Genomic DNA, 23098 nt, shown 5'->3' with positions numbered 1-23098 from the left:
ACTGTAGCTTGCCAAGGTCCTCTGTGTGTGTGTGTGTGTGTGTGTGTGTGTGTGTGCTAAATCACTACAGTTGTGTCTGATTCTATGTGATCCTATGGACTGTAGCTTGGCAGGGTCCTCTGTCCCTGGGATTCTCCAGGCGAGAATTCTGGAGTGGGTTGTCATTCCCTTTTTCAGGGGATTTTCCCGACCCAGGGATTGAACCTGTGTCTCATGTCTCCAACATTGGCAAGCAGGTTCTTTACCACTAGCCCACCTGGGAAACCCAATAAATAGCTTACTACTTAGCTATTCAGGTTCTGAGAAATTAGTAAAAGAGACATACAGGAGGCCAAATTGCCCCTATTGTGAGAAATCAATGTGGTTAGAGGTAATAACTTCGCGTGCCCCATCTACCTCCCCAGATATGGCAGCCCTGGACCAGGACAGGCCTGCCCACATGAGAGCAGGAAGGAGAGAGCCTATGTAAGACATCAGTCTGGAGAAGCAGAGGACCTCTGATCCCCACCAGAAGTCTGGTCCCAGAAGAAAGAAAGAAGAGAGATGAAGCAAACAGACCGAGTTTGTTCTTCCCTAATTTTTCTGGTAGAAAAATCACCCCCTGGGTTCCAGAGCAAGGAGGTTTACTAAGTAAGCTCCCACCCACCACACGGAAGGAAACATCCAGAGTGAGGAAGAACGTTTCCATAAAACTGTACAGCACGGACTTGTATGACTTGTATGAGGGCTGGAAGACCTCCACCATGGACTATTAATATGTTGAGGTGCTCCAACTATGAGCTCCAGGGTGGAGGCGATGGAAAACATGGAGTCTGGCCCAGGTTGGGCTGGTCATCACACTGTTAACCAGGTAGCTCCAGAAATTCATAAACACTGGTGAAAACTCATTTTACAAATTGAGAAGTTAAACAAACCCATAGACTCACAAACAAGATCAGCCCTCTGCTCAACATTCTACAGATTGTAGGGTTATTAGCAATGTAAGAGCCTAACCTAATACAGCAAAGTGGTGAAGATGGGGGACTAACATTATTCAGTGGATGGCATCACGTGGATACTCAGGTTGGAAACTTGGGTGTTATCTTTGATACTCCGCCCTCACCGTTCACAACTAATCTTGTCTGTTCTGCAGTCCATATCTTCCGTCTCAAATCTGTCCTATTCATTTCTTTCCATCCCCTTTATCACAAACCTAGTGCAGGCTATCTCTGGGTTCCTTCAGCAATCTCCAAATGATCCCCCCTGCGCTTGGTTCCAGCATGTTTAGATGACGATATTGCAACAGTGGGACTCTAGACAAAGTAATGAGCTCTCTTAATGCTAAAGGACAGAGACTAAATTTGAGCTCAGGTCTGTCAAACTTTAATTCAAAGCTCTTAATTTTTACTCAATGCCTCGTCTCTGTACAAAAATACCTCCCTCATACCACTACCTCTAATCATTACATTAACCTCTGAACTCATGTGCTCTTACAATTGACATAACCAATTACAGAATGAAAGAATTTTAAAAGGAAACTTGGTGATCATTTTAAACTAATTTCTTATTTGAAAATATGAGAAAGAAAAAGCTCGAAGGGGTACAGACATTTGACTAGGCCACAGCTCTGGTTAAGAGTCAAAATTAGACCTCCAGTTTCTATTTCTGGTTGCTAATCCTGAGCCCCCAACCCATATATTAGATAAATGAGTTACAATTTTGAAATTAGCAATTTAAGGATTAAAGGTATGAAAATACACTTGGGTCCTCATACTACCCATTTGTGATGAATAGGCTGTTTGGGTTAGAATTGGCCTTTTTTTTCCAAGTTGAAGAAATACTCTATAGATCTCTAATGTGTTGTTCCTTCATTTTATAAATAATAAAACCAAGGCTCAGAAAGCTAGTGTGTGATGGGAAGTCCACACAACCAAACAGAGACTAAATTCCAGCAAGCCTAGGTTCTAGTCCAGGGTTCTTTCCACTCTCCATGTTGCCTTTCTGTGTCTCTACAGGAATGAGGAGATCAATTTAAAACAGAACAACAACCCCTCCCTCTCTGGCACGTGTTTACGCATGGGCTGGCCATGCTCTCCAGGTGTACTCTAAGGCCTCCTCTCTCTGACAGTAATTCAAAGACGCCCAAGCTCATGTGAAATGAAATGGGGGAGAAAATAGCAGACTAACCTGATGCTTTTGTACATCTTTTTAAACTAAAAGAATCCAGATCTTCTAGAGGCAGAAAACTTGGAAAATAGTTTTTGATTATGAAGATAAAACCCTGAAAAAAAGTGAGCTGAACCAGGTGCTAAAGAGCAGAGGTGAATTCAATGATTTTTTAATACTAAAGTTCACTTCACTGATTTACCTAAATAAGGGTTTTCATCTGTAAAATATAAACAGGTGGTTTGGATCTATTTTATCCATGTACACACAGCCAAGTTGCCATTTTCTGGCAAATGACCTTTGGACAGAAGTCTTTTTCTCCTTGGAAAGTCCATAAATTGCACTAACACAGCATCCTCAAGCCTAGAGCTTAAGTTTACCCTTGTGGCTGAGTCCTGTGATCCTGTAAACCCTTGTTCCACTTTCCATGGGATTGCTTGAGAGAATCATGGAAAATTAGAATGTATTTCTGGGCTCATTTCAAGGCTGTCACAGTTTTGTGGGCCCAGTACTAAGCAGAAAAAATCAAGTGCGCAACAGCCAAAGAGAGAAGAAGTTGGAACCCCAGGAAGATATTCATGTACCATGACAGATTTCAAACTGCACTCTCACTCATAAAAGCAAAACTGACCTGGAGAATGGAAATAACGGAACACAGAGGAGGGAAAACAGTATAGCAATTATTTAACATCAGTTTGTTTTCCTGAATTCTTGCAATGGTATCAGGCTAAGCCTGAGCTAAAAGGACTTTAGTGCTCTATGATTTTTGTCAGATTTCTTACTACCATCTCTGAAGGTAACAATAATAATGATGATGCTGATGAAGGTGAAAAAGAAAAAAGCTCAGATTACACATTTCAAATCCCAAGTCCTTTAGTATCAACCACTTAATGTACAAAAAGAAAAGAAAAAACTATGTAAATATGATAACCTGTGATTGGAATAACAGATGATCTATTGGAAGAGAAAAAGAAATCCTAGACTTCATTTCCATAAAACCCTTTTCAGTGTCACATTTAAATAAACCAAGTCTACAGTTTCACTGATCTCTTATTTTCATTTAGTTTTCTAGTGATCAGTCCCATTCAGCCAATCACATCATTCACATAAATGGAGCTTTAAGGCGATTTTGGTCCTGCTCCTCTGCAGTCGCACTATTCTTTCTAATTCCTCCTGGTGTGGAAATTCTGACGCACCATCCAAAGCTCATGTAAACTAAACTGTCTGTCTGTCCTTCCTATAGATCCTCCCACTATCACGGAATCCAAGAGCAACGAAGCCACCACCGGCCGAAAAGCTTCCCTCAAATGCGAAGCCTCGGCAGTGCCTGCGCCTGACTTTGAGTGGTACCGAGATGACACCAGGTTTGTTCCCAATCTGCTGTGCCCCCCTGGGTCTCACCTGCTCAGCAAGGGAAACCAGAAGCCTTGATGAAACACCCACCCTAGCCGTAACTACTAGGCCTTTCCAATTAGACTATTCCTTTCCCAAGGCTTTTTACCTGGTGCTATGGGACTGTAGCTCTTAGACTCCAGCCCCAAAGCATGCAGTTTACATGCACAGAGTGGGCAGTTTCCACCTGCATGTCTTTCTTGCCTGGAACAGAAACCAAAGCCCAGTGAAACTCATCCGTTCCCAAGCTGTCTCCATTGGTAGACTTTGATTCTGATACTTTGGGACTGTGCCATTAAAATGAGGAATTGAGCAGGAGTAACAGGCTCTAACTACTTCCTTTCGCTCCCTTTTCTTCAGTTTAAAAGATGAAAAATAAATGACTGCACCAAATCTTCATAGTTGTTTCTCTTTACTCTTCTGTCTTTGAACCCTTAGGATAAATAGTGCCAATGGCCTTGAGATTAAGAGCACGGAGGGCCAGTCTTCCCTGACAGTGACCAATGTCACTGAGGAGCACTATGGCAACTATACATGCGTGGCTGCCAACAATCTGGGGATGACCAACGCCAGCCTCGTCCTTTTCAGTAAGTATGCCAAAGAGGGAGCCCACTTAGGAGAACCAAGTCAAAGTTTCTCCCGTGGAAAATTTGAAAATCATTCCCTTACTATTAAATATAAACATATGCAAAAATCAGAGTATCACCTCTGAAACAAAACCACAAGTTCTCAATCCCTATCATAAGACAAAATTTACAAATGGAATACCTGCCCTCTCTAGTCCCTGTTCACTTGTGATAACTGCCTTGTTTCTTTGTCTGATTTTTTTAGTTTTTCTTTCCTGATTGGTTAAACTGTAAGAATATTCATTGAACAAAAATCTCTCTGGTGATGGTCTCTTTAAGGAGCCTAGATGATGTAAGATCCTGGAAAGTGGATGGCTCTTTAAAAATGGCAGGCATGGGAGTGATTAAAGAAGCAGTATTCAGGGAGGATGGATAAGGTGCTGGGAGAAGGGAGAGGCTGGAAAAAGAAAGTGTATTTTTAACAACACAAGAGGTAGAGTGGAATGAATGATTAAAACATAATATAAAATCTAAAGGAGGAGAAATGGTTGCAGAAAGGTTTCAGTGTAGCAGCAAGAAACATTATTTGTCTGATAGATTTTTTGAAAGAAACATAGGATGATGAGAGAGAGAAGCAAAGTTTCTTCTGAAGACCAAAGAAGATCCTCAAGGCAGACTAAGGAAGGACAAGTTGTTTTAAGTTACTGGAAACAGTAATTTCATAGGAAAGCCCACCTTCTAGCCTTTCCCTTGAAGAGCATATTATAGTTAGACACCTGCCCCCTGACTTGTTGGCCTGGCGGCTATAAGCGTAGAATCAGATGCCTCCTGAAAAACAGAACTATGATCCATGAGATCAGGGAAAATGAGGACAATTAGGATAGGAAAATGTTTATCAGATTAAGTAAAACAAACCAAAGAGTTAGCACATGCTGGACCAGAGAGTTCATTTGGCCAGAGAAAGTCCAACAAATTTATTATTATTATTATTATGATGATGATGAAATAACAAGCTACTAGAAGCTTTGTTGTTGTTACTGTTTCCTTCATGGGCTAAATTGGAAAATTTAGAAACACTAGGGCCAGTAGAAATGTCTTCATCTTGCTTTATTCAGTTTAGATAAGCCTTCAAGGAAAAGATTTTTAAGAGAAGAAGCAATTTAAGAGTTCCCTTGAAACATAGTATTAAAGTCATTTTAAAACTGCTCAAGATCCAACTCCACTTACTAAAAAACAAACAAGCAAAACACCACCACAAACTCTTCTGAATTTGACCTTCATTTTCTTATCCATAACTCCCACTGACTTCAGTCTGTACGTTTGATGGGATACAGCTGTGCTACAAATGTTGTGTCAATATGAAGTTTAAAATTCATATCCCTGTCTATTTGTCTCCAAAGACCAAACATCAGTGTTTTTGACTTAAGCTGGAGACACTGCTATCTCAAAACAATTGAGAAGACATTTATTTAGAAATGTACTTACCTGTTTCATTCCTGACATTAGGGATTCCATAAATAGAGGGGAAAGCAGCCTCAACTCTGAAACTTGAGATTCTGACAAATCTAAGGGGAGCTGATTAAGTAGAACAACATACAGTTAACAAGAGGTTTTTAGGGGGATTGGAAAAAAGAAAATGGTATAATTGGATTAGTTAGAGAAAGTGAACAACTATAAATTGGCATAAAAGTATCTTCTTTTCCCACTCAGAAGCACTGTGCTAATGACATACTTCAAATAATAAATACAATGATACCTATAGACTGAGAAAGAGGAAGGGCAAGGAGGATAGAAAGATGGTGTAGGCTCCATGGTAGCTTATTTTACACAGGGATGAAAGAAAGAAAAAGAGGAAGAAGGGGAAAAGAATCATTTGAAGAGGAGAAAAAGAGCATAGGCTAGGTCAAAGATAATACAGATACCGCTGGTGGTAATGAAAGGTCATCTCAAGCTCTAAAATACTGTGGTTCTGTTCACAAAAGTCCACGTAAAGGGCTCAGTAAGATAAAGAAATATCAAGAATCTTACAGAATTTCTGCTTGTTAACTAAGAATCAAGAAATTGGGCAAGTTCATGGTCATATTGTCCTTGATGGTTTTGTAGAAGTCACCCTCATTATACATCTGAGAAGTGCACAGGGCTGTGATTAATGTGCCACTTCCGGGGGACCCTCTGCAGGGCCGCCCACACAGGCACCTGCTCTGCACACAGGCACCTGTCTCAGCATTCGGCCTGGAATTGATTTCCCATTTGGTGGGAAGGTTAGGAGGTGTAATCCTTACGGAAGAACAGATGCAAAAGGTCACTGAGCTTTGAGGTGAAAAGAAGCTATTAAAATTGCCAGACATTAGTGAATTTTACAGTCCTGTCTTTTTGACCCAAGGCCCAAGCGTGACTATTTTAAGGGGAAAGCTCTGCTTCTTGTAGGAGGAATAGCAAGTCCACCCTACCCACCCTGCCACCCCAGTTTGGATTTGGGAGATATGTTGCTAAAGCCTTCGTAGCTGGATATTTTAGGAGCATGACTCTATTGCAGCCAGTTCTGCACAGGCAAAAGAATGGTGGGGGTGGAGGAAGAGGGCACACAAGAAAAAGAAGACAAGGGAAAAAGAAAGTACGTGTGTGAACATACAGTCTATTACTTAGATTCAAAGTAGACAGGTTTATTGGGAAGAAGGAAGATGCTGCTGGTAGCAGTGCTTCCCACAGAACAAGGTCAGGAGGAGAGAGATGCTTGGGAGAGTGGCCGCAGCCAGCCCCATGTGACAGACAGCATTATGTGGACAGCAGGGTGCTCTGCTGACCCAGCCAGTCCAGAGCGTTCGAGGCAGCTGGTGAGCTGCGGCCAGCCAGAGGCAGAGGCAGGTAAATCCCTAGCCAGAACCCCTGAAGAGTTCACAATTATCCACCTTCACAGGGGCATCAGCATATTTTCCGTGTCTGCCACAGTGACGTGTGCTGACTGTGTACAGTGTCAGTTTGCGGTCACTGATATATCCACCACACACAGACATACACTTCTTCACACTCTGTTCAAATACTGACCTCCAAAAGGGTCAAAATAATTGAACCAGAGGGCAAGAATACATTGTATTCATAGTAATTTTTTCTAAGCCAATGGAATCATTCCTTTCTCATTTGTCTTGTCCTCCATTCACTCTAGTCTTCTTGTTTATTTGGAGAAGGCAATGGCACCCCACGCCAGTACTCTTGCCTGGAAAATCCCATGGATGGGGGAGCCTGGTAGGCTGCAGTCCATGGGGTCGCTAAGGACCCGTAATACCTTAGTCTATTTAGCCAAGTAATGCCTTTGATAGCTTTGTCTTCATCCTGGGCAAAGTGTTACATCGTATCACTTTTCTGAACACATTAATTCAGCAGTACAACATGGATGGACAAGGATTCATCTCCTTAGCTTTTGTCAGATGTAGGAATATACATCATATGGGTGAAGACTGGGTCTGGTGGTGCCAAGAGATATTCTATTGTCAGCACATGTAAAATAACAGATCCCATGTATCCAAACTTGTGACTGCAAGATACCCGCAAAGGGAAACTATCTTGTTTCAGTGCTTACGTGGAGTTATTTTTAAAGAAATAAATAGGGAGGAAGAATAAGGTGATTCTATCCATAATATAATGACTTTTTATCAAGTGAGTACATAGGACATACTGTGCATGTGCCAAACACCTAACATGTGTGATCTTGCTTAATCATCAGGAAAGATGATTTACTTTACCAGGAGCTCACATTCTTCCATTCTACAAAGAGTTCAAATAATTAGTGCAACCAAATAAGACTTATGGGATTTAAACTCAGGTAACCTCCTTGCTTTTGAACTGTGGTGTTGGAAAAGACTCTTGAGAGTACCTTGGACTGCAAGGAGATCCAACCAGTCCATCCTAAAGGAGCTCAGTCCTGGGTGTTCATTGGAAGGACTGATGCTGAAGCTGAAACTCCAATACTTTGGCCACCTCATGCGAAGAGTTGATTCATTAGGAAAGACCCTGATTCTGGGAGGGATTGGGGGCAGGAGGAGAAGGGGACGACAGAGGATGAGATGGCTGGATAACATCACTGACTCGATAGACATGAGTTTGAGTGAACTCCAGGAGTTGGTGATGGACAGGGAGGCCTGGCATGCTCCAACTCATGGGATCGCAAAGAGTTGGACACGACTGAGCAACTGAGCCGAACCGAACTGAACCTCCTTCCAGAGTCCAGGCTCCAGACTAATGCATTATCTAGATGTGTATACGTAGATGCTCAGAGGGCTCAAACAAAACCTTGTGCATACCAGGAGACCTCGCAGAGACTGAACCAGACCTGCCTTTGAGTGTTTGAATGTCTCCTGAGGAGGTACAGGTCAGCAGTGGCCTGCCACAGGGGCAGGAGCTCTGGGTGCAGCAAACCTGGGTGTGGCATAAGCCCTCTTGAAGGAGATCGCCATTAACCCCACCATAGAGCCACCAGAATTTTCACAGGAATGGGGAGACAGACTCTTGGAGGGCACAAACAAAACCTGTGTACTCCAGGACCCAGGAGAAAGGAGCAGTGACCCCACAAGAGACTGACCCAGACTTGCCCGGGAGTGTCCAGGAGTCTCCGGTGGAGGCGTGGGCCAGTGATGGCCTGCTGCAGGGTCGGGGGCACTGAGTGGGGCAGTGCATGCATGGGACCTTTTGAAGGAGGTCTCCATTATCTTCATTACCTCCACCATAGTTTGGTCTCAGGTCAACAACAGGGAGGGAACACAGCCCTGCTCATCAACAGAAAATTGAATTAAAGATTTACTGAGTAAATCTACACATCACAACAAGACCCAGTTTCTCCCACAGTCAGTCTCTCCCATCAGGAAGCTACCATAAGCCTCTTATCCTTATCCCACAGAAGGCAGACAGAATGAAAACCACAACCACAGAAAATTAATCAAGCTGATCACATGGACCACAGCCTTGTCTGACTCAATGAAACTATGAGCCATGCTGTGTAGGGCCACCCAAGATGGACAGGTCATGGTGGAGAGCTCTGACAAAATATGGTCCACTGGGGATGAGGATGGCAAACCATTTCAGTATTCTTGCCTTGAAACCCCATGAACAGAATGAAAAGGCAAAAAGATAGGACACGGACAGATGAACTCCCCAGATCAGTGGGTGCCCAATATGCTACTGGAGAAGAGTGGAGAAACAACTCAGAAAAAATGAAGAGACAAAGCCAAAGTGAAAGCAATGCCCAGTTGGGGATGTGACTGGTGATGAAAGTAAAGTCCAATGCTGTAAAGAACACTATTGCACAGGAACCTGGAATGTTAGTCCCATGAATCAAGGTAAATTGGAAGTGGTCAAACAGAAGATAACAAGAGTCAGTGAACTAAAATAGACTGGAATGGGCGAATTTAACTCAGATGACCATTATATCTATTACAGTGGGCATGAATCCTTTAGAAAAAATGGAGTAGTCCTCATAGTCAACAAAAGAGTCTGAAATGCAGTACTTGGGTGCAATCTCAAAAATGAAAGAATGACCTCTGTTCATTTTCAAGGCAAACCATTCAGTATCAAAGTAATCCAAATCTATGCCCCAACCAGTAAAGCTGAAGAAGCTGAAGTTGAACGGTTCTATGAAAACCTACAAGGCCTTCTAGAACTAACACAAAAAAAGATGTCCTTTTCATTATATGGGACTGGAATGCAAAAGTAGGAAGTCAAGAGATACCTGGAATATCAGGCAAATTTGGCCTTGGAGTACAAAATGAAGCACGGCAAAGGCTAAAAGAGTTTTGTGAAGAGAATGCACTGGTCATAGCAAACAACGTCTTCCAACAACACAAGAGATGACTCTACACATGGACATCACCAGATGGTCGACACCAAAATCAGACTGATTATATTCTTTGCACCCAAAGATGGAGAAGTTCTATACAGTCAGCAAAAAACATGTACAGGAGCTGACTGTGGCTCAGATCATGAACTCCTTATTGCCAATTCAGACTGAAATTGAAGAAAATAGGGAACACCTCTAGACCATTCAGATATGACCTAAATCAAATCCCTCAGGATTATACAATGTAAGTGACAAATAGACTCAAGGGATTAAATCTGATAGAGTGCCTGAAGAACTATGGATAGAAGTTTGTGACATTGTACAGTGATCGAGACCATTTCCAAGAAAAAGAAAGACAAAATGGTTATTTGAGGAGGCCTTACAAATAGCTGAGAAAAGAGTAGAAGCTAAAGGCAAAGGAGAAAAGGAAAGATAAAAGCATCTGAATGCAGAGTTCCAAAGAATAGCACAGAGAGATAAGAAAGCCTTCCTCAGTCATCAGTGCAAAGAAATAGAGAAAAACAATAGAATGGGAAAGACTCAGGATCTCTTTAAGAATATTAGAGATACCAAGGAAATATTTCATGCAAAGATGTGCACAATAAAGGACAGAATGGTAGGGACCTAACAGAAGCAAAAGATATGAAGACGAGGTGGCAAGAATACACAGAAGAACTAAACAAAAAAGATCTTCATGATCCAGATAACCACGATGGTGTGTATCACTCACCTAGAATCACTCACCAGGCATCCTGGAATGCAAAGTCAAGTAAGCCTTAGGAAGCATCACTATGAACAAAGCTAGTGGAGGTGATGGAATTCTAGTTGAGCTCTTTTAAATCCTAAAAGATGATGTTGTAAAAGTGCTGCACTCAATATGCCAGCAAATTTGGAAAACTCAGCAGTTTCCCAAACAAGATGGGAAAAGGTCAGTTTTTATTCCAATCCCAAAGAAAGGCCATGCCAAAGAATGTTCCAACTACCACACAATTGCACTCATCTAACACACTAGCAAAGTAATGCTCAAAATTCTCCAAGCCAGGCTTCAACAGTACATGAACCAAGAACTTTCAGATGTTCAAGTTGGATTTAGAAAAGGCAGAGGAACCAGAGATTAAATTGCCAACATCCATTGGATCATCTAGAAAGCAAGAGAATTCCAGAAAAGCATTTACTTCTGCTTTGTTGACTATGCCAAAGCCTTTGTCTGTGTGGATCACAACAAACTATGGAAAATTCTGAAAGAGATGGTAATACCAGACCACCTGACCTGCCTCCTGAGAAATCTGTATCCAGGTCAGGAAGCAACAGTTAGAACTGGACATGGAACAACAGACTGCTTCCAAATAGGAAAAGGAGTATGTCAAGGCTGTATATTGTCACCCTGTTTATTTAATTTATATGCAGAGCACATCATGCAAAATGCTGGGCTGAATGAAGCACAAGCTGGAATCAAGATTGCTGGGAGAAATATCAATAACCTCAGATATACAGATTACACCACCTTAATGGCAGAAAGCTAAGAGGAACTGAAGACCCTCTTGCTGAAAGTTGGCTTAAAATTCAACATTCAGAAAACTAAGATCATGGCATCTGGTACCATCACTTCATGGCAAATAGATGGAGAAACAATGGAAACAGTGGCAGACTTTATGTTTTGGGGCTCCAAAATCACTGCAGATGGTGACTGCGGCCATGAAATTAAAAGATGCTTACTCCTTGGAAGAAAAACTGTGACCGACCTAGACAGCATATTAAAAAGAAGAGACATTACTTTGCCAACAAAGGTCTGTCTAGTCAAAGCTATGGTTTTTTCCAGTAGTCATGCATGGATGTGAGAGTTGGACTGTAAAGAAACCTGAGTGCTGAAGAATTGATGCTTTTGAACTGTGGTGTTGGAGAAGACTCTTGAGAGTGATTTGGACTGCAAGAAAATCAAACCAGTCAATCCTAAAGGAAAGCAGTCCTGCATATTCATTGGAAGGACTGATGCTGAAGCTGAAACTCCAATACTTTGGCCACCTGATGCAAAGAACTGACTCATTAGAAAAGACCTTGATGCTGCACAAGAGTGAAGGCAGGAGGAGAAGGGGACGACAGAGGATGAGATGGTTGGATGGCATCACTGACTCGATGGATAGGAGTTTGAGCAAGCTCCAGGAGCTGGTGATGGACAAAGAAGCCTAGTGTGCTGCAGTCCATGGGGTCGCAAAGAGTCAGACAAGACTGAGGGACTGAACTGAACTGAACTGAACTGAACTGATGTAGGGAAGGTATGAGGAGATGTATCTTTTGTAGTTCAGAGGTAAAATGGCATCTAACTTCTTCTTCCCTTTTTCACTAATGATGTCTTTTCACTGACTAGACACTGGTTTGTTTGTGTTTTTTTTTTTTCTCCTGATCCAGGGGCAATGCTTCCAACACCTCCCACTCCTATTTACATTAACTGTCACCAGCCTGGATTTGCTACAGTAGTGAGACTGTTGGCTTGTCTTTGGTACCTTGAGATTTTGAGCAGAGAGTCCAGCCTTATACTCAGCTTTTGACCCTTAGGAAGGGAGTATTCAACAGATTAAAGAAAGACAATTCTACTGATCAGTTTTATTTTAGAGAAATACATGGATTAGTAAGATATTTTGAGATGACTGAATATAAAAGAATAAAAATACAAAGAAATCTACACTGAGGCAGTACCACATCAATGTATGGAAGTTTTACAATTCTCTTTTTAATTAAAAAAATCATTAACCTATGCTTGATAAAATTTCAAGTACCACCTAAGCAACCCAGCCCTGGAGGGGACACTTTAAATGAGAGTCTCCCTGCTTCTTTCAAAGCCATTTTACTATCTCTGGGGCCCAGTGTTTAAGTATACACCACTTGATGATGTTAGTTAAGACTTGGCAAAGCCTCTCAACCAGCTACTCTTGGATGAAATGAAAGTGAAATGATGTTGGAAGAATAAGGCTTAAAAAGCTGGGATGGGGAAGGATCTAAGGAAAGATAAGTCAGTAGGGAATTAAGAGAATGAGAATAACTAATGGGCCATGATGGGGCTAAGATGATGATAACAGGGTGGAGCTAAGACGATAATGACAAGCTGGGAAACTTGAAGAAGTGAAGAGGAGGGTGGATGAGATGGTTTAGCAATATAAATGGTCTTGTTGAAATGAGAGCAGAGTACATTTATCCAGCTGTGAACAGTGTGATGAGAAAATATTAAGCTGAATCATTTAAACAGGCTGAATAGTAATTGTAATAATAAAAATAAGATAGGATGTATAGAATATAATATGGAACAGTAGTCTCCAACTGCTCTATAAATGCTGAAAGCAGTTTAGCTATTTATTTTCAAAGCTGGAAACTTTAATACCAAGTAACTGGTGGAGATTTAAAGCATTTTTCTCCTCCATACTTGTAGAACTAAGACATAATTGTTCACTGTGCTGTTATTGACCTGTTCCATCTTAATGCACTTACAGAACTTTGGCATTAAACCACAACTTTCATCCAAGTTAGAGGAGAGCTCACTCTGCAAGGAGACTTGTTTTTCTTAATGTCCATATGTACCGAGTGCCCAAATTTCAACCAAAACTCTAGTCAGAATTTCTGATATATGATGGCAAGCAGATCAGATGTGAATATGTAAATATGCTTTCCTCTTTATGGTTTAGACTGTTGTTAATTTTCATTTATCCCTGGTCTTTATCTAACCAAGCTGCTAGGAGGAATGTAGAAAAGCATTATGATTATACTTACATTACAGTGTTTGGGGGTACCAAGTAAAGCATCTTATCCTTAATGCAACATTCTCTCTCTCTGAAAGAGCCTCAGAGAAGAGTTTTATTAAACCTGGGTTTTAATGAGTCAGATAGAGGATACCTTAAAGCCTGAGCTTTTTCAGCATGTTCAGTTTATGGTTAGTAGCTTTGGGATGGAACTCAGAAACCAATGGCATTCTAACATGTATACTATCATGTAAGAATTGAATCGCCAGTCTATGTCTGACGCAGGATACAGCATGCTTGGGGCTGGTGCATGGGGATGACCCACAGAGATGTTATGGGGAGGGAGGTTGGAGGGGGGTTCATGTTTGGGAACACATGTAAGAATTAAAGATTTTAAAATTAAAAAAAAATAAATAAAAATATGAAAAAAATTAAAAAATGAAAAAAATGAAAGAAAAGCATGTCTTACTACTCACCAGTAGGTGTCATCAAGCACATTTGACTTCAAACTTCAGATGAGATTGTGTTATCATAAGTGGGTGGGATTAAGGAAAAGACTAAAAATCAAATTGTATCATGGCAAGAAGCTTATATCCTGGCATAACTCTTGTCCTGGTATCAGTAATGTGGAAGGGAAAATTTGAAGGAAAATCTGAATTAGTGTTTACCAAAATAAATTTTCCAGATGCTTGGCTAAAGCTGATATGAACAGGAGAGCTTAGAGGGAGGAAAGGAGCCCTTAGTTACTACAGGTTCATGCATCAGAAGTTAAAGAGCCCAGCACCAGGACCAAGACACATGTTCTGAATCTGATCACTACTAATTTAAACACTCCAAAAAGTCTGTGATCTTGGTGGGTTCTCCAGAGGAGGGTAGGATTCTGTTTGTAAGGTTACCACAATAGGGTGTTATCCTCTACTCTAGCTAATATTTTTAAAGGCTTTGGATTTAAAATTTTGCTAACAGCTCTCTGATCATTTAGCACTGGCAGGAAGGACAGACAAATGCTCTATAGGAGACATGATCCCTGGGGTATGAAAACTCTTCTGTTTTATAATTGTCCAAGTAGCTAAACATGAGTAAGATATATCTATATCTATTTATCTATCCATATAAATTCTCCATGATGCTTACTATTTTTTCCCCTTTAGAGCGTGTTTCACCCACAATCCCCCACCCCCTTCAAGGTCAGTATTGTTTTTATCATCATAGCTCTATTGCTGGGTCATTCTCCATCATCTGTAGTGTTCAAAACACAAAAAGGGATAAATACATTCACAAAATCCACACACACATACCAATAGGGACCTTTTTTTTTTTTTTTTTAATTTAAACCTTCAAAGAAAAGTCAGTCAATTGTCCTCACATGAATTGTAAGGCAGAAAACTGGTCTATACTTCAAGTTGGTCAGTAACTGGGGAGATAGTACTAAGCTAAGAAAGTGATTTTTTGTTCAATTAATACATATTACAGGTAACTATGAACTTACATATTTGGAACACAGCTAGTTAAATGCTGTAGCTCATAAATATATGAATCTTCTAACTGACCACCTTATACAATCCAAATCTGAAATCATTTGTATCACTTGTAAAAATGAATTTATCTATCACCAAAGGTTGAACTCAACCATATTATGAGGACATTTCTTTTTCTTAAAATTGTGGCTAATTTGGGGACTTTTCCTTTTAAACACAACTATTTTAAAAAACACAAATGAGAAAACAGGTAGTCATTTGGTATTCTTTTTCACAGAACTTTCTACACACTCAAATTAAATTTTGCTTCCTACATCACATTTAGATGCAAGTTATAGCCCCAACCTTCTAGCTTAAGGCTATTTAAAGGCAAATTGGCAAATAAAATTAAAACAATACAAAAATCTGAAATGAAACCAACCTACCATTGAAATTAAATTCCAGAAAAGTGATTTGCAAATAACACTCAAAGACCTGAGGAAAAAAAATGGAAAGTAGGCCATGCAGGGCCTCGTGTGGAGAAAATAAATCCAATTAAACAAGATTATCGTATACACTCTAAAGGAAATGTGCTCAGAATTAAAGGTTGGAAGCTGCTGTTTTCTAAGTTTGAAGATGGATCATGTTTCATTAACACTTGTCTAAACTAAAAATTAGGCCAGAAATGAGAGTAGATATGCAGAGTGTCAATAATGCAATGTGTTGCATATGTATATATTCACATATAGACAAACTTATTTTAATTATATTAGAAATGAGAATCACAAGGTTTCAGGGATCAGCTAGACAACTTAATAAAAGAATTATTCTTAACTTTCAAGTAAGGTCCAAAATATTTTTAGAAGAATGCTGTTGAATAAGATTCTTCCCTAAAACATTGATGAATCCGTTTTCTTCCCCAGCCACTAAAAATAAGACTGTTAAAATGTGTCTGTTTTTTTAGACATGACATGAGGCTTAGTGTTCATGGGAAGTATCCCATTTTGAATTCCTGACATGCCACAATTATTTTAAGGCGTTTATCTTCTACTGTTGCTGCAGAGATTGACACCACTTTATCATGTTGCCATCTTGCCGGTATCTTGATGTGGCAAACATCCACATCCACGTTTGTTCCAATGGACAACATTCTCAGAGAGGTCATGCTCCATCCGAGACGAGCCTGTACAGTATCACTAAGATTCAAGGTATCCTTTATGAGAGCAGTTCTGCAGCCCCAAAGCCAAATATTTTATCTGATTACTCTTTATGATACATACAACATTGAACAAAATGAAGCCAGACACTGTTCACAAAGGAACCGTGTTTGATATTGAAAACCAGTCTGGACCAGGATAGAGCTTGTGGGATTCTGTTGAACTTGATATATTCCCACAAATGGAATTGCTGATTGGAGAATGACCCTAGTTTGATTTTATGTTGTAGATAGAGCGTAGATATAGCTTCTTTAGATCCGATAGTTTTAGAGAATATAGTTTTTCTTACTACTAATACTTAGGGCTTCTGCTGGTAGAAATTGAAAAGCTGTTCATGGAGACTTGGGGTAGCTGGTGTGAGAGGTGCTTATAGAAAGTACCCTCTTAAGTTTCCTATTTCTTACAAGGACTTTTACTTTCTAGAATCAAATCTGTTTCCCCCCCCTCTTTTCAATCAAGATGGCAGCCCGTGTGAAATGCAGTTTCCTATGGAAAAAAATACTAACACACAGGATCCTTAATCTTTTTTATAGTGCCCCTTGAGTACTGAAGTCTCTAAGAAAAGATGACTGCTTCACTGTGGTCATAACTCTACGACAAGACACCTTCATTTCATTAAATATCCTATGTTGTCATCATCTATGTGGAATCCTACCTTCCCACCCTAAAGTGTGAAGATGTCTTGACACAGATGGTTGATGCAAAGGGCTTGAAGGATTTTGAGCCAATTAATTTCCTTAAGGTGTTTTGAAAGAGGGGAAAGTCCCAAAGCTTCTTTCTGTCCTCCCATCATAAAAAAAGAGAACTTTCCTTCCTACTTTCCAGTAACAGAAACATATGTTTAATTTCAGTTGTTTCATTGTTAATATCTCTCATTGGAGGGTCTCCCCTCCTTACCCCCACTCTACATGGCTCATCAGGCTGACTGGGGATAAACAGGAGAGTCACAGCAGGAACGCAGTCCTAAACCCCTTCAAGCTGTGATTAAACAAAAACAAGGCTCAATAAATCAAACGTATTTCCCTTGGGGTCCCTTCATCATATTACTTGATTTTCTGCAGTGATAATAATAATACTGGAATTACACCAAAGAATAATTTGTATTGTCTGCAGCCAATCAGAAACTTTCAAATTTCCTTTCCTCTTATACCAGAAACAAACAACAAAAAAAACCCAAAATCAGGGTGCTTCCCTGCTCCTTAATTTAAGGGACACATATAAATAAGTAAAACAAATAGTGTTCCATTTTTGATCTGTTTCTGATAGGTGTTTTTCCCATTAATTTTAATTTAGGTTTATTTATTCTGAAATGAGTCCTGAATTGCATATATTTGCATAACTATCCTTGACTATATCACTGCAGAAAATCCACTGAATTGTAAAATGAGGAAAGAGCCAACTCTAAATATCTGAGGGAGCTTTTCTCACTTTGTTAGTCTCAAATCATTTCCTGAGGGCTCTGAACACTGAGACGTGGTAACTGGGCTCCCATCTCCTCCCCATCAACTCGCTTGTGCACAGCCCCTTATGACGGACATGCATCAGACAGGCTCTCACATTTAGAAGGACCACAGGTGCAGAGTGAGGTGAGGAAACCAGCCTCAGTAAGTTAAAAATAAAGGGAAAGAAGAGAAAAGGCCAAGGACAAACCGCCATTGTTGTGTTTATCACCCTCAAGTTAAGAATTCCCGTGAGCTCAAGGCTCTCTGGTCGTAATCGCTGCCACTTAAAAAAAAAAAAAACATTAATAACCCTAGAATCTGTCTCCTCTGTTTGCCTCCCATCTGATTATTTATCCCAAGTGAACAGCCTTTCCATTCACTAACCCCATGTGGCGAGTGGGTTTGGGAAATGTTGAGATTATCTTCCAAGTTCAGGCACTGCATTGGGTTTGTTCACAGCTGCTTGCCATTCCGTTCCTGTTTTTCCATTGATAAAACACATTGCACATGGCTGGGTTTGCATGATTAATACAGCTGTCTAAATCTCACTCTGAAAACAAAACAACCCCCCCTCCCAAATTAAAGTTTAAAAAAATGAAAATCCAGCCCACAAACAAACCAGGCTTGTAGAAATCTGCAGTCCGCCTGGCTGGCTTCCTTCCTGCCCTTGTTGGCGAAGGGCAGGCCTGGCATCAGAACAGCCAGATTCTATTTCCAGAAAGAGGAAGAGACGGGCCTACCCTCATCCGGCACTCCCACGAATGGGTTCTCAAGTCAGACCACTGGCATGGAAGGAAAACTGGGGGAAAATCCTCCAAAGATCCCAGGCTATGAGGGTGCCTGGACCACCCCTACAGCTTCATTTATTTTCTGTAGGATATTTTCCCAGGTATTGAAGAAAGAATGCTTCTTTTCAGCTCCTTATTATAACAGCAGTGTCACCTTGTCTAGTAGTAACAGTAATAATAGTAATAATCATTAACATAGATAGTGGATGTCTCATGTAACAATAGAATTCTAAGAGCTTTTGCATGTACTAATCCAATTAACCCCCACACCCCTAAGAAACTAACATGCACCTTCTCCCATACTTTTAACCATCAAATTCCACCCAAATTTTAATCTACTCCTTGTTGCACCCAGGCACATATGTAAACTCTAGCACATTGTAAATAGACATCATGTATGCATTCATGTCCGTTAGATATGTATTAGATATATCTGTCTAATGAATTTTAAACACTCATCTAATTTATTTTATGTACTATAATGCTTATAATAAACAATACAGTTGCCTCAATATCCATACACCTTTACAAAGTTCATTCCAGACCCACTCAACACACAGAGATTTGAAAGCTTAGTCTTTAAAAAACATGAGCAGAGCTATCTGGCATCAGGACATCTAATTTCACACACTTATTCAGGCTGATTTACATACACACCTCTATTAATCATGGATAATTACTAGCATTGTTCTTTTTAATTCAGTTTTTCCAACTGTGAAATGGGAAAGAAATTATGTTTTTCATGCCTACAAACTCAAAGTGGTATTTTAAATAATATGTGAAAGAGAGCTTCAAGTTCCTCAAAAGAATGCTTATTGAATTCAAAATCATCCTATTCAGATACACATTTATCTTATAATTTTTAAAGATGCGCTTGTATCAAGTATTACGTTGCCTAGATATTAATTTGATAAAAATTTGGTTTGGCTCCATTATGTGCTTGTGCATAGTCTCTCAATTGTGTCCAACTCTTTGCGATTCCATGGACTGTAGCCCTCCAGGCTCCTTTGTTCATGGGACACTCCAGGCAAGAATACTGGAGTGGGCAGCCATTCTCTTCTCCGGGGGGTCTTCCTGACTCAGGGATTGACCCCAGGTCTACTTCATTGCAGGTGGATTCTTTACCATCTGAGCCACCAGGGAAACCCCTATAGATGGCTGTATTTTGGATTCTAGGGGTGTCTGAAATACCCACACTGTTAACAATTTACAGAAGTATCCTAAGGCCAAACAAAGTATACTTTTCATTATCTTTCAACACTGTCATAATGCTCCACTTCAGAGGAGCTGCAGTTACACAGTTCTCTACTGTGAGGCACACGCTTGTGGTGGGTGCCCAATTGGGCATCAGCACCTGTCAAACTAGTCCATAATGATCAATCTAAAAAACCTGCCCTTTTTTTCTTGTCAAAGGTGTAAAGCATGTCCTAGGAAAGGCTTCAGTGTTTAAGTGCATTGCTCCTTTCCCACTAGCCGATGGAAAGAAGGGCCTTGATTTTATTGACAGAACTTAGGTAGCCAGGTCAACACGAATTTACAGTAGAATCACGAGCCCTGATTAATTCACATGAAGATAACTGAGGGTTGACATGAATATCTGACAACCATCCCCTGACTCCTTTCATGGGAACAAAAGTCTAACTTCCTCCTGGTTTATCTCAAGGGGTATAGTTGGGCCAATACTTCACCTAGAATCAATACTTCACCCACCAGTTCAGTGACTTAGACTCAGCTGTAACAGGTGGCCACACCACCAATTTGGACCCATTGTAACAGGCACTTCTCTCTGTTGAATCCACTTCTTGTTTTGCTCTTCTGCCATTTCATTCTTCCTTTTGCCCTGTTTCCTAAGCAGTTCTTATTCTTTCCTCCTTAAAGTTTTCTAGCCAGAGTAATTCTGAAATTTATTCATGCTCTTATTTAAGTGTTCAAAAGAAACTTGGAAATCTTAACCTCTCTTAGAATTTACATTTAGCTTCAAGTGAAATGGCTATAAATCCTATAGCATCAATTTAAAGGTAGGAGAATTTTTAGTCCTGGGACTCTTTCCTAATGCCTTTTCCTGTTTTCCCAGTCTGGATCTGCCTGCATCAGGCAGCCTTTCGTGGTTATCCTCGTACTTAAACTTTGCTGTGCTATTTAGATTTCTATAGCCAGCAGGGACTTAAAGATGAATATATATAATTTTTGAAAATGCAAGCTCCCACTAAATTTTAATTTGATGGAAATATTTCTCTTCTATGAGCTTTATGAGAAAAAATATCTTTCAAAGTAACAATTACATGTGGGGATTAAGTTTAAGTAATTGACAGTCTTGTCTTTTTAATTAAAAGGAATAAAACTGCCTAAGAAGAGCTCAAAGAGATTTGCAGCAGAAAATACTGGCTTGCTGCCCCAAAGGGTGAAAAGACCAGGATCTGGAATGGACAGAAAATGCTTATACAGGTCCCTTTGGTCTTTGGAGAGCACCCTCAGGGGAGCTCACCCTGGTGTTTGCATCAAGTGTGACATTTAGCAGGGGGGTAGCGATGTACTGGAAACTTCCAGTACATCACTACCAAAAGGTACCAAAAGGTAGCTCAGACAGTAAAGAATTTGCCTGCAATGTAGGAGACCTGGGTTCAACCCCTCAGCTGAATGTTAACTGGCCATGTACTCTGAGGAGAGTTGCTGAGTGTAGCCAAGAAGATGCTCCTTTCTTTGGAAGTTTTGCTCTAGGTTCAGAAAAAAGATCAACAGTCCTTAAAGGAAGTGGCACTATTTAAGAGTCAAAAAGATGTATGTATATGTATAATTGATTCCCTTGTACAATATAAACTAACACAATATTGCAAAGCAACTATGCTACAATAAAAATGAAAAAAAAAAGTAGAAAGTTTCAAAGGAAAAAAAAGTCAAGAAAGAAAACATATTCTTCCAAGAATTCAATCATCAGTAAAGTCTTGGCTCCTGACAAATTTCATAGTATAGCCCCGCAAAACTATAATCTTTCATTTTAGTCTACCCCTTGGCTCCCTCTCTTTCTTTTTCACCTGAAATTCTTATTTTTGTTATCTGTATTTCTTGATCTTCTTTTTCTCTGCATTTTCTACCATCCTCACCTTGCATTTTGTATACACTCTCTCTTTGACATCCTTCAAACAAAACCAAAGAAAAGGTTTTGATGGTGTTAGCATTCAGTTCTAAACACTGGATATCACCCAGGGAAGCACCACAAAGCCATTATCCCATCTGTCTGGAGAGGCTAGATACAAATGGAACCTTCACAACAACCTCCCTTTTACAGTCACTCTGTGCCCACAATGGTCTTTAATCATCACAAGTCATTTGTAGGCATTAAATTAAACAAGCACTGCCATAGGGGAAAAATCCCCCAGCTTAAGAGGTCCCACCTTACATCTCCCCTTGTATACTGCTGTGAAGAAACACACCTGCCAAGTCAGGGCACAGCGTGGCATAATGAGTTTGGAATTCCAATTTAAGGTGTTCATTTGTACCCAGATATATGATGGAAGTAGGCAGACCACTCACTAGAACTCCACCGAGAATCGTCAGCTTATATCCACTGCAAATCAGTAGGAGGAGAGACCTTACAAGTCATTTATCATGCTTCCTAATTGGACCCTGGGGACCTGAGCACTGCCATAGTTTATTGCACTATTTTACTCATCACAATGCTGGTTGTAAAAGAAAACGCTTCCCACATTTCTGTAACACATATGTACGTTTTAATACCTGGACATTACCACTAACAGAGTATCTTTGCTATAAATCACAGCTATCAGTCCACTCTACTTTATCTGCCCCATACTCACAACGGAGATTCTGTTTTAACCACTTACCTTCCAAACCTGGTAGTTCCAGTATGACTTTTCTAACTACTTAAGAGAATCTTGCTTGGGGCAACAGTAGCATCCTGTGGTTTAAAATAAAATAAACAGATAACTGTGCCTTGACTGAGTACCCATCCCGTGCACCATCCCATCCTCTTTAGCCCGCAGGACACTGAGCATCCCCATCCATGTGCTTTGTTGGAAAATTGCTTGGCCATTCTGAAGTGCTTTCTCAATTGTACATGTGAATGTTTGGAGGGCAGAAGTGACTAAGGGAAAAAAGGGAAACAAGAAAAGCAGTAGCTTTCGTTTCTCTTTGTTGAATCACAACTTAGAGAGTAACTTGGGAGATGTGTTCTCATCCCTGGAGTTCCTGAACACAGGTAAGTTCATTGTGGAAGGTTGTTTACTTCATGTCACAGTGCTGAAATAGATGGCATGCTCTCACCCACTGGAGGTGGGTCTTTAAGGATCAGCCTTCCCATCTGTCATTAAATGAATGCGTCACTTTCTATTCTGCGTTTAAATGTACTCTCCACTTGCCTTCGCTCTGTAAAGTTCCTTTTTTTTCTGTTCATGTTTTCTTTTCATCTGATTTTCAACCATTAGGAACACCAGAAAGAAACTTCATTCTTGACGGGCAGTGAAAACTAGTTCCTGGCCCAGACGAAGTTTATTCGACAATACACAGTATTTTGGTTAC

The 23098-nt window shown here is 40.3% G+C and overlaps 1 protein-coding gene across 2 annotated transcripts in view; it reads left to right on the top strand.

Moving 5' to 3' along the window:
- LSAMP (limbic system associated membrane protein) overlaps positions 1-23098 on the top strand; it is a 703151-nt gene that overhangs the window by 661336 nt on the left and 18717 nt on the right. Inside the window, exons 5-7 of one of the 2 annotated variants that reach the window (XM_069554176.1) lie at positions 3389-3509; positions 3976-4124; positions 14810-14845. In XM_069554176.1, the coding sequence (XP_069410277.1) occupies positions 3389-3509; positions 3976-4124; positions 14810-14845 (306 nt within the window). The remainder of the gene's footprint in view (positions 1-3388; positions 3510-3975; positions 4125-14809; positions 14846-23098) is intronic. The other variant, XM_069554169.1, reaches the window with a different exon arrangement.

Source organism: Ovis canadensis, chromosome 1 (genome assembly GCF_042477335.2).
Source record: "Ovis canadensis isolate MfBH-ARS-UI-01 breed Bighorn chromosome 1, ARS-UI_OviCan_v2, whole genome shotgun sequence".
NCBI lineage: Eukaryota > Metazoa > Chordata > Mammalia > Artiodactyla > Bovidae > Ovis > Ovis canadensis.
The sequence above is the reverse complement of the archived record's forward strand: the minus strand, read 5'-3'. Positions and strand labels throughout refer to the sequence as shown.